The 15,994-nt window shown below is 34.1% G+C and overlaps 2 protein-coding genes across 5 annotated transcripts; one reads left to right on the forward strand and one right to left on the reverse strand.

The window, feature by feature from the left end:
- Positions 1 to 1,592: 1,592 nt before the first annotated feature.
- Positions 1,593 to 4,137, forward strand: LOC114177023 (glucan endo-1,3-beta-glucosidase 14-like). 3 transcript variants are annotated; one of them, XM_028062248.1, is made up of 3 exons: positions 1,593 to 1,832; positions 1,960 to 3,014; positions 3,522 to 4,137. In XM_028062248.1, exons 1-3 carry the CDS (start codon positions 1,769 to 1,771, stop codon positions 3,549 to 3,551), a joined length of 1,149 nt encoding a protein of 382 aa, XP_027918049.1. In that variant the 5' UTR covers positions 1,593 to 1,768; the 3' UTR covers positions 3,552 to 4,137. The 3 variants fall into 3 exon arrangements, with proteins under 3 accessions (XP_027918049.1, XP_027918046.1, XP_027918047.1); XM_028062245.1 differs by lacking the exon at positions 3,522 to 4,137 and adding an exon at positions 3,302 to 3,415; XM_028062246.1 differs by lacking the exon at positions 3,522 to 4,137 and adding an exon at positions 3,305 to 3,415.
- A 2,232-nt stretch (positions 4,138 to 6,369) lies between these two features.
- On the reverse strand, positions 6,370 to 10,502 carry LOC114179574 (succinate dehydrogenase subunit 6, mitochondrial). 2 transcript variants are annotated; one of them, XM_028065964.1, is made up of 4 exons: positions 10,350 to 10,502; positions 9,691 to 9,890; positions 7,270 to 7,372; positions 6,370 to 7,015 (listed from the first exon to the last, which is right to left on the reverse strand). In XM_028065964.1, exons 2-4 carry the CDS (start codon positions 9,865 to 9,867, stop codon positions 6,864 to 6,866), a joined length of 432 nt encoding a protein of 143 aa, XP_027921765.1. In that variant the 5' UTR covers positions 9,868 to 9,890; positions 10,350 to 10,502; the 3' UTR covers positions 6,370 to 6,863. The 2 variants fall into 2 exon arrangements, with proteins under 2 accessions (XP_027921765.1, XP_027921766.1); XM_028065965.1 differs by lacking the exon at positions 10,350 to 10,502 and adding an exon at positions 10,245 to 10,322.
- Positions 10,503 to 15,994: the final 5,492 nt, after the last annotated feature.

The raw sequence follows: 15,994 nt of genomic DNA on the forward strand, positions 1-15,994 counted from the left end.
CTAACCTTGTGGTGAGGGAAAGTTGATCCATCGTAACACTTGTAACACATAGCTCGAGGGTGAGCAGCTCGGGAGTGAGCAGAGGTATCCACCACAAGTGCAAACATCCGCTGAATCCGACCAAGTTATACGTATCCGGACGAGTCGAGTCGAGTCGTAGTGTATTGATTGAAAAGTCATAACATGATTGGTTGTTGTATGGATATGGGATGGTAAAAGTATATTTGACCGTATGATGAAAATATTGTTGGCTCTAGCTTACCCTATTTATTGTATGGTTGTCTTGTATGTGGTTCTTCTTTTTTGCGATGATCATCAATTTGGTTGATGGGAGCAGATGGGCGAGGTTCCTGCGGTCAGCAAGGAAATGGCGACCCCGCTGCATAGTCTCTTGGACTGGACTTCACGTTTCTTTGGCTTTGTTAGGGCTAGGGCCCATGTATTGTTTGACTCTTTTATACTCTATTCCTTCTGTAGACTTTTATCTTGTTCCCTTGGCATCGTGGGGTGCCTAGAACTTGTAGGGGCTGTGTATGAGACCCCAGGACTGCGCTATTGATTTATCCGCGTGTGACATTTCTTTTAATTTCGTTTAATAATTAAATGGGACGTTACATATTGTAACCTAATTAGCTTAAACTAAATACCATCAATTTCTTGTAAATCAATAAATTTCTCTCAAATTTCTCACTATCGAAGAGTACGATATTAGACAAATATTTAAAATATTTCTTGTAAAAGAGTAGGAAGATCAATTATTACCTTTTTTTTCCTCAAAATGTTATCTCATGACATTAAATGTAATAGTGTACAAGAGATGACAAATAAACATGTCTTTGTAGGTATTATCCAAATACATTCTCGTTTTGATGGAGAATCTCTACATTGGCTAATATGGGTAAAGGTATGAGTAATATCCAATTTTTTCAATTGGGTATAGGGATGTGTATGGGTATGCACATATCCACTATGTCCCCGTACCTGTCATAAACCTCGTCCCATCCATCCTCGTTTCTGTTAAAAGTTAGACTCATCTTTTACTTTTACAATTTGAAAGATGAGAATTATCTATTTGATTGAAAAATAGTGTATTAAAACTTACGATATCAGCATTCAAAATTGTTCATTCACTCTAAAATGTGATATCTTAATTGTATTTTATATTGTATGTATGTTCCTAATTATTTGATGATAATTAATTGAAAAGACGTTTATTGTTGTGGTGCGAACTAAGAAAATTTCTAACTGCTAATTGGATGGTCAACACTTGGACTATTTGATTCAAGTAAAGTATGCCATAATAGTGAGGTGATGTATTTTGCGAAAATGCATGGAAGCATGGTTACTAATACAAAATCATTAGTATTTCACCTAACCTTCGGATCCTGCTGCGATGGCTAGCCTAGCCTATAGTATTTTACCAGGTAGTGGAATTTGTTTTTGCTTTTGGTTGAAGAAAGCGACTTGGTTAAAGAGTATTTACGAGAATTCGCAACTTGACTTGGAAGTTGGCGTGGCTTGAAAACAGACAACCCTGCCCAAAACAATATAAATACAAGGACAACCTAAGGAAATTGAAAACCCCTTATCACTAAGGAAACCATACATAAATCCTCTCATTTTTTTTCTCCCTCTGTGTTGCCTCCAAAATTCTCCAACAAGGAAAGAGAGGAATAAACCTTGCTCAAGATAGTTCTATGTTATTATCACCAATCATATCTGACTCATTTTGAAACTCTTCAATCTCATTGTATCAATCTTATTCACAATGGCAGCATTTTTCCCAAGAATGGCGATCAGATATATGTTTCTGACATTGTTTTTCTCTGCAGGTGCCTTCTTTGTTTCATGCAGTTTTGCTTTCTTTTCTGCTTTTTATGCATTGCATGTTTTTAGTTTTTTTGTTTTTTCAGCATTCCTAAGGTGGTAACGAATTTTGCTGATTTTTTGCAACCGCAGATATTGGATTTTTTGGACGTGTTGCATCATTTGGAATCAACTATGGCCAAGTGGCTAACAATTTGCCGTCACCCGACAAAGTTCTTGAACTCTTCAGCAACCTTAAAGTCACAAAAACAAGAATTTATGACACGAATCCAGAGATTTTGAGTGCTTTTTCTAAATCAAACGTTGAGGTCATTGTGACAGTAGAAAATGAAATGCTAATCCAGTTAAATGACCCCCAACAAGCCCTTCAATGGGTGAATGGCCATATCAAACCGTACCTTCCAAACACAAAGATCACAGGGATTCAAGTAGGGAATGAGTTATTCACTAATGGTGACACCACTTTTATTCAGTATCTAGTTCCTGCAGTGGTTAACATTCACAATGCTCTAGTTCGGCTAGGCATAGACTCTAACATCCACGTTTCAACACCAAGTTCCTTAGAAGTACTTCAGGAATCTTACCCTCCTTCAGCTGGAAGTTTCAAAAGTGAGATCTCTGGGGTAATGTCCCAGTTTTTGAGCTTCTTGTCCACCACTAAGGCACCCTTTTGGATAAATGCTTATCCTTACTTTGCTTACAAGGATGACCCTAATAGGATTCCATTGGACTATGTATTATTTAATCCTAATGAAGGAATGGTTGACCCCAACACCAACCTACACTATGATAACATGCTTTATGCTCAGGTAGATGCAGTCACATTTGCCATTGCTAGATTGAACTTTAGTGGGATTGAGGTAAGGGTCTCTGAGACTGGTTGGCCTTCCAAAGGAGACCCTAATGAGGTTGGTGCCACACTGCAGAATGCTCAGACTTATAACAGGAATTTGCTGAGAAGGCAAATGGCAAATGAAGGAACACCTCTGAGTCCAAGAATGAGGTTGGAAGCATACTTTTTTGCTTTGTTTAATGAAGACATGAAGACAGGAGCAACCTCAGAAAGGAACTATGGCCTGTTTCAGCCTGATGAAACCATGACTTACAATGTAGGGTTGTCTGCTTTTGCAGCCTCATCCACTTCATCCACTTCAATTTCTCTTACCTCCTCTGCAACTAACACAAAGGTAAAAATTAAACCAGTCTTTTCTTTATGAAAGAAAATGAAAATGTGGTTTACACAATTGGAAGAAGTGTATCAGTTTAAAAGGGGTTTTGTATATAATGTCAGATAGTCAAATTCATAATCACATATTTTAGCAGAACATTTTCAAATTTGCTACTTTCGTGTTTTCGTTTTTAGTAGGTAGTTAGTAGTTGGCGCATTCTCATGAGTGTCAATCTATTATCTTCTTTTATCTTTTTCTTTTATTTTTTTTTTCCTTCTCTAAAAAAATCAAATTTTACATTGAAGCAGGCAGGATCAAAGGAATTTCAAAGCTTGTTCTTCTGGGTGTTTGTGTGTTTGCTGACTTCAGCCCTTTGTGGCTTTGTTTGAGAAGAATATTATTACATTCTTATGGAGTGATTCATGTGTATATATCAAAATAACGAAAAGTTGGGATTTTACAACCTTCAAGTTGCAAAATGGAGTATCTCTAGTATGATCTATATTAAAGGTACCTATTTTGCAGAAATCAGGAGCAACACACACACTTTCTTAACAATGGGGCAACAAAATCTGCATCACGGCGAAGAGTTCAACTCATTTGGAAGATCATCACCTTTCACTGTGGCTGCACTTTCACCAACTTACCCCACCACTAGTCACATTCCAGCAACAACCATGTGGCGCTGACGTTAGGTTGAGCTTGTTTTTGACAGATAAGGTCCAAAAGCCACATCATTCTTTTATTACCTGAATTGTCAAATAGGAAATTTGAGATTTTCAATATAGTTGAGACTTCAAAGTTCACAGTATGTCTAACATGATCACATCTCGAATTTGCTAGATAGGAAATGTGTTTGTATATTGCTGATTTTGTACAATTTATTTGATTTCATTCGTCCGGTCCAAAGAAGAGAAAAAATTGTGTAAGTTGGTGCTTGAGGAAAAGGTACGAGGCTGTAAGACATGTCTGTCTTGTGTGTCGTCTAATTGGATGCTAAGAAAAGCCCTCTGATATGGGACGTGGAATCCATGACTGTTCTGGTTTGTATATATAAATATATAAATGTAAAAGTAATTCCTGATACACCATTCTTTTCTCTGCTTTCCCTCTTTCATCAACTTGTGTATTTTATCACAGTACAAAGCTCATCACAAATATGATATAATGAAAATCCAATTAAAGTTCACAAAGTTAAGGCTTTGTTTGCCTCTTTTATTATCCTCATGCGGACAATAGGACGGTCCTGCTTTATTCCCTGGCCAAATAACCGTCAGCATAGGGTCATTGCCGACCCCTTTTCCAAAGGTGCCTTTATCAGTTTTTTTTTTTTTTTTTTTCTATTTTAAAGGGGACAATAAAACTTCAGCCTTATCAGAACATGATATGGGGATTGGTCTAGCTCTTTGACATCAGTGAAGGTGGTTCTGCACATGAACCCCTCAAATTCTCTAGCTGACCCACCACCCCCATGTGAAAAAAAAAACAATTCTTTTTCTTTTGGGGCGTAATAAAATATGCAAGGCCAATTTGCAGACAAATCCCACCCAGAATTTTTGCATCGTCATGGTCCTGAGGAACTCAACATTCTGATTTAAAATTGCTTCCTTCAGACAATTATGATGGCAGCAGTAGTTTCGCTTTTTATCAATTTTGATTGTAAGTCCAATCACCAACGCGACATATTCCAAGAAGGGGTCCCATCTCTTAATAATTTCAGCTAGTGCTTGACCGAGTTAGAATTGGAAAAATTGTTTGTTGTTTACTGCGTTCAATTATAATGTTGGGTGGTAAGTAAGATTGTCGGTTTTCTATTTCATCGTATGTTCTCTGTTGTCTGTGTTTTGTCTCAACTGTAATCATGGAGTGTTAAGTCAAAATCACTATTGCTCATGGCCCTCCTGAATTTTAAGGGGCAACGGCGAAAATAACTGTCACCATGATTAAAAGCTTGCCTATAGTTGTAGCCATTTTTCATTCTTTTCTTGGAATGCAAACTTGTTTTCGTTATTTCAATTGTACGTTTACCTTAGGTGGCTCACTAGGGTGTCTCCACGTGTCAATTTCTTTCCTTAGCATGGCATTATCATCTGAAACCTTAGTGCAGCATCAAAAGCCTCGAATGTAGCTTGGAACAAGAGCACCCCAAGTGCCCGATTGTAGAACTCTTTAGCTACTTCTCTTTTGTTCTTCCTACATCATAATCATGCTTTTATAGAAATACATGAAAATATAATCAAATCACGTAAGTGGTTGATGTCCCCTCTTTTTGGTTTGTGATGAAGCAATGACCACCAAGGAAAACAAAACAAAATGAACATCGTAATCACTCACAATCTGTTTAATAATACTAAAAACAATAATAGTGACATGCTCTACAACCATTGATTAGGCAAGCACAGTCCCTCCAACCAACCCCATAGGATCAGTTGTTTCTTCTGTATTATAAATGTTCCACTGGCTCTGGTTAATTCAAGTGCGGTTCTTCCTCTCGAAAAGCCATTGCAAATCCTCAAAAAGAACCATATATCTGAATAACTAAGCAAATAACTTTTGAAACAAGTTGCTATCCCATAATGATGTCACTTTGAAGTTTTACAGAGAAATGAAGCTTCAAAGGAATGTCAAAACTTTTACAGTGACCTTTATGATCTTTGTTAATTAAAATTCGAATTACAGCAAAATAAAAATTGAGCAAACAATCACCTTACAAGTTAACTACACCATTTGATATATAAGTGTTCATTTTTCGTATTGTGATTTTACGCAACATATTTTCATGTTGATAAAAAAAATAATGGTAAAATGAATTTTTAAAAGACGATAAGTTTGGTGTATTAAAATGGTATAAAAAGCAGCTATGGTTAATAAATGAAACTACCAACCAAAGTGAAAAAAAATGGCATATGGTCCGAAACAGTCTTCTAAGGATGAAATAAAGAGACGAGAGAGATATCATGAAAGATGACCAGTGTTACAATACAAAGGACAACTTTTAATTTTTCCACTCTTAGATCACTTGTGCTGAGATTTTGAGCATAAAATCCATTATTATCAGTTGGAAAGCAAGCATAGAGCAGATGAGAACAAGAAAAGATAGACAGAAATGAAAAACCGATTTAAGGTGCCTTGGTCGAGACGTGTTTTACTTCAAATGTCGTACATAGACAGCTCTAAACTTGATTCTAATGAAAACAGATTTCTTAAACTTTTCATTTATAAAATTTTCATGTACAAGTATTAACAAAAATACCACTTTCATTTGATACTATATTCATGTTTTGTAATTTTACACCCAAAAGTATTTTTTATCAACACCACCTAACTATACAAAAAGCTATTGTCGAAATAAATATTTTCAAACATGAACTAATTTACTCAAGTTCATTTATAACTAAAATCAAAATTATCTAATATACAAACTCTAATCTGAAAGGGACGCTTAACAGACATTTCATAATAAGCCAAGGGGTAGTAGATGGTAAAGGAAAACGAAGAAATCAATTACAAAGCAGTACAATTCTAACGGGAAACTTAATTTTGACTCCAACTATAACTGCTCTCAGAGCATGTGCGATTGTCCCAGAAGTGGAACAATATGAAATTGCCAGCTCTTATATGACCTCTAGCCCAAGTGCCCAACTATTATTAAAAAACCAGACTAACGAAGAACAGCACAATACAGAGAAAGAATTGCACAGGTCACAATTTGTCTCGCGATGATGCATCAATTTTAAAACTTAACCTATGCCACTCCAACATACTTATTCAGTGAACATAAAACGTACTGACAACACGGATAAATATTCTTCATTTTTTCAGAAACGATGACAAGTGTTGGCATTATTTCCTTGAAGCCAACAGTTTTTAATACCCTCCACTCTTCTTATTCCACCACTCCAGAAACTTCACTTCAGCAGCCAATGTGTCTACCCTGTAAAGTTGAAGGGCATGATTTGCGATTTCATGTCCAAAAGTCCAACCAAATATACCTCCGGCTAAAAATGACAATCCAGCGCCTGTTCAAATATTGTGGGCAAATGGAAAAGATTAACCATGTATATGAAACAGTTCCATACTACTTTTATCACAAAAAACCTACATAAATATTACAAAATATTATAATACAAATTTAGAGTGTAAAACATATTAAGTGTCAAAATGAGTAGGAATCGCCTGCTTTTGCTTACAATATGATATGCCAAATTATGAGCTATCCAAAAGCACAGTGAAGTAGAAAAAAATTTCAGTAGTATGACAAATGGTAGGTTACCATGTAAACTCCTTGAATATTTCCATGCATAGCCAGCAGTAAATAATGCTCCCAAAGCACTTCCTCCGATGCCAAATTGCACTGCATCCCTGGCACTTTTCAGCTGAAATGGGAAAAAGGACTTCAGATCATAGCTATCTTGAAGTAAAAACTCAATCAACCTTGTACTCTAGTAGGTGAAATGTTCATATTTTAGAAAATGCAGGAAATGATAACAGAGACAAACAGTTAAACAGCCAGTGTCGATGCTATAAATAGAAAGGGGTTAGAACAAAGATTTGCCATCATTTGCCATTTATTTAATGAGCTCCAACATAAACAATGACATATGAAACGGAAAAATATAATTTGTCCATCATGGTATCTTTTATACAATATCCATTTTCCTCTTTTGGGGAGGGTCAAGGTTTCAAGAGAAACACTTTTGGACATTCATCACAAACACCCAAAGGTAGATAAATCTTGTCATGTCTGGTAAGTGATGACATTATGACAACAACGCATATTAGCAAAATCGATGAATGCTGAAACACGATTACCACCACACTAATGTCTAGAGGGCATCCACTGATGGAAAACTCTACTATGTTGAAAGAGCAAACATTTGAAAAAGAAAGTTAATGGCATGTTGAAAAAATTTTACTGAGACTTGGGAGATTGACCACCTCTAAGGTATGAATTGCCCTTGATGTAAGAGAGCTAACATCACTTCCAACATAAAACCTTAAAGGCTTAGTGGGTCTTGTTTTTCTAATATACCACTTATCTTTATCATTTCTACTCAATGTTGTACTTTCAATTCAGTTGGATTCCTAACCGTCTCTCCCACAACAACTGAGTTGGGTTTTTACTACAAGTTTCTACCACGGTAGGATATACTTGTCCCACTCCTTTATCTCAATAGACTTTCACTAACCCTAACAATTGGGTCTTACCACAATGAGACATACTTGTTTTTGCCTGAGCTGGGCACCAAGAGAAATCATTGACTCTAATATCACTGTTAGAATTTTTTACTAGAATAGACCGGAGAGATTGACTATCTCTGAAGTATGAGTTCCCCATTTAATAAACCTGACACCACTTCCAACATAAAACTTTTAAGGCTTAATGTTTGTGGGTCTTGTTTTCCTTATAAGTCACTCAACTTTTTTATTTTTTCTCAATGTGGGGCTTTCAACTCATACTTGGATTCCTAACATGACCAACTCAAGATTGGATAGATTAGAATGAAGCATCCCACATCCCAATAACTTAAAAGGAAACTATAGTTTTTTCTATAACTACATGCAATAGTGATGATTAAATCTGTCTATGCCTAAAAGTGTCACGGCCATTGATTGTTTGAGTGATTCCATTTAACATATCATCAAAGATTATTTGTGTAAGTCAGGGAACTTAAATGATTATATAGTTGTGACAAAACTACTGAAGATTGCAAAGTGGCACAGCCAACCTAGCAGAACATGGATGATATGAGAATGCAAAATAGTAGGTATTGATGCCACATTAGAGTTGCTGGTGAAATAACACCTCAATTTAGGTTGTTTCAAGGGGATCACCTCACCAGTTGCGTTGGAAACACATCCAGCTCTTTGATCACTTCAGTTCATAAGAATCAAAACCAATCATGTATAGACAAATGCTATGTCTAGCGAATGATGCTATTATGACAATAATGCATACTAGCAGAACCAACTAATGATTGGAAAGAGATGACCATCGTAATAATATCTGTTGATAAAAGAACTCTAACATATTGAAAGGACAAAACTTTAGAAAAACATGGTTAGTTTAATGCCCAACTCAAAATTGAGTATATTACAAGAAAGTTGAACCAATCGGACAAACACACACTAACTAGCTTCCTATATTACAAATTGAGTATCCTAATAACTTCAAAAGAAACCAGAATTCATTGAGGTATTTGGTAACAATTATTTCAAGGAAAATCATAATTTTTTTAAGTGGCATAAAAAGGTAATTATTTCCTCAACTACAAGAAAGTTGAACCCATCGAACAAACACAATAGCTAGCTTCCTATAGTTGAAATGTAACTATCGAATCTGTCAATGCCTAACAGTGCCGTTATCATTGATTGTAAGCTGGGTTTAGAATTATGATCCACAATTGCAAGAAATACCACATCAGGAATCAAACTAAAACATGCAGTGCGCCAGATGATAAAATTCCAAACTAAAAGTAACCAGGCACAATTGAGAGAACTCACTCAACAACAACAACAATAGCAAAGAGCACCCGACTAAACATCCAAGACTAAAAATATAAATAAATATCATAGAAACTTTAGGTTATGATCTAGAAACTCAGAAGACGATGTAAACATTCAACATAACAAGGCAACGAACACGAAAAACTAAAGGACGCAAATGTAGATGATAAATTGAGAAAAACATTACAACGGGTCCATGAACAGGATCAGAAGCAATAAACTCCTCGACGTCAGAGCTGGACCAGGAAGGGATGGGTTTATCACGCTTGATGAACTTTGAGTAGTTTCCCAAAAAGGAAAACCTCTCTGACCAAAACTCCTTGTAACCTTCCCAATATGACGAACCTTGCGAATTGTCTGCCATCACCCCCTTTCACTTGAATCCTTCTGCAATAACCAGTCAAATTAAATTCAGCAAACAAGATTAATAACTGAATCGAGTAAAATTTTATTGTATACTCAAATCAAGTTTAGAAAGTTCAAAAACACTTTTTTTCTCTAACTATTTTTTTCTCCCTTTCTCAATGGCTGCATTAGAATTAATTACAGGCTCGTACAATCTAAAACGCAGGATTTCTTTACAAAAAAAAAAAAAAAATCATTCGCGTGAAACTCAAACCCCTGATCGAAATCGAGAAAAATAAATCCATTATAGAAAACAGAATCGAAACCGTTCGGCAATTGCATGATAATTTCGACAGTAACAATACAAAAGAAAAAAAAAAGGAGAAAAAATAATACTAGAGATGGTTATAATTATGATGAAATTGTTGATATTGATGGATCAGAGATTGAATTAACTAAAGAAAGAGTAGAAATTGGAGAAGGAGATGAAAAGTGCGATACCGATGTTGCTGGAACAGTTACGCTGAGGAAGAGGTTACGCAGTCGTTTTCCAAAGGCAGTGATTTATTTAGGTTTTACGAGCTGAAGCTCAGACAACACAACAATGTTCATTTATGTTTTCCGATCCACTTTGCGTCATTTTTTTTTTCTTTCAAAAAAATTACGTCATTTATTCTTTTTATATTTCTTTATTACTTTCCCAACTAATTGTATTAAAAATAAATTATAAAACTTTTTAGAGAGAAAATTTGTGCTATACCCGTGCTTAGGCACGGGTGCTGTTTTCTTCCTTTATTATTGTTTGTAAAAGCTTTAATACAAATTTATTTAATACATATTTAAGTTGGTAATTAATATACTGTTAGACTTTTTTTAGGTTGTAGATCGTTTTATATTCATAATAACAATAGACTTTTCGTTTTCACTTTAAGGTTCAGTGTGAATGTCTTTTGCACTTCTTTGGTACGTTGGTATGCTCGTGGACGAAGATGTCATCTTCTTGCAGATTCAATTTTAAAAACTTATTTTAGAACTCTATCTTTCTGCTATATTCGGGTGATGTAAGTAATATTTAACTTTTCACAAACTCGATGAGGAATGTTTTGAACTTAGAGTTTGAAGAGGGCTTGATTAAAAAGGGAATTTTTCGCATACCATATGATTTTGAAGAATTTTATGAATTGGAAGATTTGCACTATATTTGTACTTTGTTCTGTGGTGATAGATATTTCTGACTCAAAATTTTTGACACATAGTGGATTAAGATCGAATACCCAGGGTTAGGAAATAGTTACATTGCAGAGGAAGATTTAGTGTGGTCTAGATTCTTGTCTTCTTTTCGGGTGAAGCTATGTCCCATAGTGGTGAACTCCCAAACCTTTATTAATCTTGTTCTGTGTTAGTAATATTTTTTAATTTCAATCTAATATTGTCTACTTTTGTGAATACAGTCTATCATTTGCTTGTATCTGAATTATGTTTTCCCAGAATGTTTTCTTGTATAGGTTGTTTTCGTTAGAAGGAATTAAGATTGATTATAGTACAAATGTCGGTTCTTCTTCTGGTACTGCCAATATTGTTGCATATGGTGTTGACCAAGGGGGTGATCTTTCTTTAGTTAAATGTTTGAGTCATTATGATGTTGGTGCATCTTCCCTGGTATTTGTTTGTGTTTTCTTTAATAACAGTATTCTTATTTCATTATGTATTTTATTGTGTAGTTCTTTAATAACATTTTTAATGTTGATTCCAGTATCTTAATGCTTCTTTCGTTGCCACTACATTGTCGAGATCTAAGAAAGAGTATATTATATCAAATGGAAATGGAATGTATTGGGAATGCTCAATCAGATGGCTGCAAGATCTCAAACTGAATGTTATCTGGCTTGTGGATGAAAAAGATTTGTCACAGAGAATAACTTATGCGTTGGTGACTGTATCAAGTTAGAAGTTCAGAAACATGAAGACAATTTAATCATAGTTAAGAAAATTTAGGTTGTTTTTTAACTTTAAGTTGTAACCTTAAACATATGCAGTGGTGGTAATATTTTGGTACAGTTTACGCACAAGAACAATTTCTTTTGTTTGCAGTTGTATTTTAGTATGTATGGAAACGCTTATTTAAATGGATAAAGACATATGTTCCTAAACTTAAAATTTTATTTAATTAAAGTAATCAGTCATAAAATCAGTTTACATAAATGTACTTCTTGAATATTATTTTATCAATGGTTGCAATAAAATTTAATTTTAAAGAACAAAAAGTTAATTAATTTATTATAATAATGAACAATTATCGATATTTCGTTTAAATTTTCAAACGAAATGGATATGTTTATTATTTGCGTATATTAACATTAGGATTATATATTTGAATACAAATACATCGTTTTTATATTAATATAATGTTAGAATGTACATAAAGGTTTTATTTAAGCAATCCCTTAATTTCAATAAATTTTATACTGGATATAGTCAATTTGTATTTGTTAACGTAATTTATGATTATGTAGATAAACATTTGTTGTTTGTGGTGGTTTGTATCTGTAAATTCAATTTATGATTGTCTAAATGAAATAAATTTATGAATTGAGTTGGCGGTAGTGTTAAAAGAAGAATAGTTAAGTCCATAAATGCATTCTTTATTATTATTGTCTAGGTGGCCACGATGGTTGGTCTTGTTTTAAATGATAATGCAACTTTTTCTTGGACTAACTATGTCACTCATGTCTGAGAGAATGAAGTCATGCAACAAATCATACAAATGTATATTTATGCTCTTTCTCAGGTAACATTTTTCTTTTCTGTTCTTTGTATGTGTATTCGTAATACTTTGAAACTGATGGTAGTTATGATTTCATATCTGTAATACTTTGAACCTTGTTCTATGTTACAAATTGAGTTTTCCATCGTTGGAATTGGAATTCTAAACTTTTAATGTGTTGTTCTTCCTCCTGGCAACGATAGAAATGTTATACCACTTGATGCTACAGTTAGTACAATTTTTCCCTTAGATCGTAATGCTGAAGATAAAGTTCTCCACATAAAAGTTTTTCTTGTTCCTCCATAGGCATACAAAAAAAAATTCCTCTGATGTTGTTAATAAAAACTTGGTTCACTCTTTCAAATATCTCCTTTTGTTCACCTAGTAATGTTTATTCGGATTTTATGTACTCATAAATAAAGAATCTATACATGTATTTTCAACTTTTATAACAAATTTAGCTAAGAACTTTTTGCCTAACATGGAATTATAACTTTTCTGTAATACATTTTGTTCATTGACAACATTGTAGTCTAGTTCAAAGTAGATCAATCTATTTCCATAATGAGCTACAACATAACCATCTAGATATGGCATTGTTGGGAATTGTTTTAGGCTTCTTCTATTTGTTTGTAGCAGCTCTTCTATATGGAATAAGGTTAGGTTTCTCAATATATGAGGTGATAATTGCAGTTTTGCATGTATATAAATTTATTTAAGGATACATTTACCTTAATGCAATAACTTAATAGTTGAAGTTGCAAAATAACAAAATACATACCTGGATTTGCAGCTTTTATTCTTTCCCTATATAATATGTCCTCAGATAACTAATTCTAAGTTTTTTTTCCCATAGATCATGTGGTTTGTTAATAGTATTAGATAATATCTTTGTGACGAACAAATTTCTTAGATAATTTCCACTGCCCCAATCTTTTGCTTCTTTGATAACTTCTACGTATTTCGTATCATCTGCTAAAAATCCTAAATATTCACATGCTTCTCTAAAGGTAGGATACAATATGTTGTCTACCGTCCTGATATGTTCATAACACAGTGGACCTTTGACAACAGTTAACATTCTCCTTAGATAGAAAAGTTCACCTGTTGATGGTGGTACCCAAATAAGTCTTCCAATTGTGTTTCCTATTTTCTTGGGTTTCCAACATCTGTCTTTCTTTACATAGACAAACTTTGACACAATCTTTGGGTATGTCAAAGTTCTAGCAACTTTATACTTTTTATTACATTCCATCCAACTTGTGAACATTGATTCTGCAATAGTTGGTTTTTCTATGATGTCGTCAATATATTCATCATCATTAAAGTACACTTATTGCTTTCTAGAAAGATGGAAAAATAATCTTTCAATAGCTGGATTTCTGCCATAAATCAGAAATGAAAAGATTCTCCAACATGCCTCAGATGGTGATGTATATCTTCAATCAAGATATTGTTTAATTTCATCTGGTGGCTGTTCTAAAACAGAACATTCATTGGTATTATTAACTATAGCAGCTGTAATTTTGTCATAACCCTTGTTGATGTATTTGAATAAGTACTTGATTGAAGTACTTCTGTTGCACCATTCAACATTTATATGACCTTGATATTTAAGTAACAATTTTGGATTATATGGAACCACAGAACGATTGTCTAAAGAAACATGATTCTTCACAACACACACTCCATTATCTCTTCTACGATATTGTGTGAATCCATCTTTTGAAATAGTTGTACTACTCTGAAATTTTTTAGGAAAAAATTGTGAGCATTTACCATTCTTTATGCAAGGAAGGAATTTATTTACTACTCCACAAGGACCATGAATCATATGTTCATTCACACATTGATGTAGTTTCAGATTTTGTATTGGGCATGGTATTTCAGTCGATATTACTCTATCAATGTCATTTGCAGTTGGATATTTTTCATTGTGGTGCAAAAATAGTAGTAGATGAGCTTTTCGAATTCGATAGTATACATGTCTACATTGTACAATGATTCAAGTTAGTATGACAACACACAAAAATAATTATTTCGTAATGCAATAATAGGAATACAAAGATTTACATGCGATCACCCTGCCCAACAAATGATTCTTCATAAGGTCAGTTAGAAGATGATCAAATTTGATTCGGAAAATCCTTGCAATTAAGTATGGTCTATCAGATGCAGCTAAATTTTGTTGTGATAGCAATCTTTGTATTTCAGGCCACTTTGGATTGCATGTAAACGTTACAAACAAATTTAGGAAACCAGCATGACTGCAAATTGTCATTCGATCAAAATAAAGTTGTTCCATAAATCATGTGCCACCAATAAAAGTAGAAGGTAGTACAACTCTTTTGCCTTTCGTAGATCCTTCTTCTTGTGTACTGGATATTTCTTGGACGAGGTTATCATACTTGTCCACTCTAAGCTTTGATTGGTTGTTTCTTATGAATGATAACCTTTCAGATTTTATCGTAGTATATCCGTCAACAACAAATTGTAGGAACAATCTCTTAGATCTTAGAAGTGTATGTGTTTCTAATTCCCTACTCTGAATCCTAAAACATAACAATTCTCTTATCGCTAGGCGATTTCTCTTTTTTTGTTTGAAGTACTTGTCACTCGATGACTAACATCATGCCTATAATCATCTTCCCCGTATTGGGAATAGTAGAGGATATTGGTATCCTAGGTAGCTCATGTGCAATTCATTAATTCTTTGCAATTTTCCACTTATATTTTCCATTATGATATCTCTTAGAGAAACACTATCAACATCGCCAACTATTAGTGTTGTTACTTTAGAAATGTTAGGTATATTGTATAACCTTCCATCCTTAGTCCTATCTGCAATAAGCCTGAATTTAAGGTCATAAAAGGGTTGTTCTCTATAACGATCTCTAGCAACTCGAAATGATTTTGCATGAACATTGAATTCATCTAACATTTTTGTCAACTTGTTTACAATATCTACATCAATTTTGTTGTCATTGATGAAAAATGATAGAATATGAATTAATATCAGCATACAAATATCACAATGCTAAATATAAAAACAGTTTACCTTAACATACCTTAATGATTGGATTCTATTGTGTGTTTCATTTTCAGTATCATAATTATAGCTGAGCGAACTTAGGCATTTGCCTTGCAGGTGGGAGCAAACTACCTATTCTATGGCAAGTTTGGCCTTGGATTCTTAGGTTGGGTGGACCATGACCATTGTTGTAGCTGTTATCAACTTTGGCACCGGGTGATTTAAAAGCAAACATCATATTATATGTTCTAATATGTTGCTGGAGATTACAAATTCTTAATAAGGATTTTTGACTTGGCTGGTAATGGAATAAGTTACATGAAACCCTCAAGTGACAACTTTAGTGTACCA

This window comes from Vigna unguiculata, chromosome 3 (assembly GCF_004118075.2).
Source record: "Vigna unguiculata cultivar IT97K-499-35 chromosome 3, ASM411807v1, whole genome shotgun sequence".
NCBI lineage: Eukaryota > Viridiplantae > Streptophyta > Magnoliopsida > Fabales > Fabaceae > Vigna > Vigna unguiculata.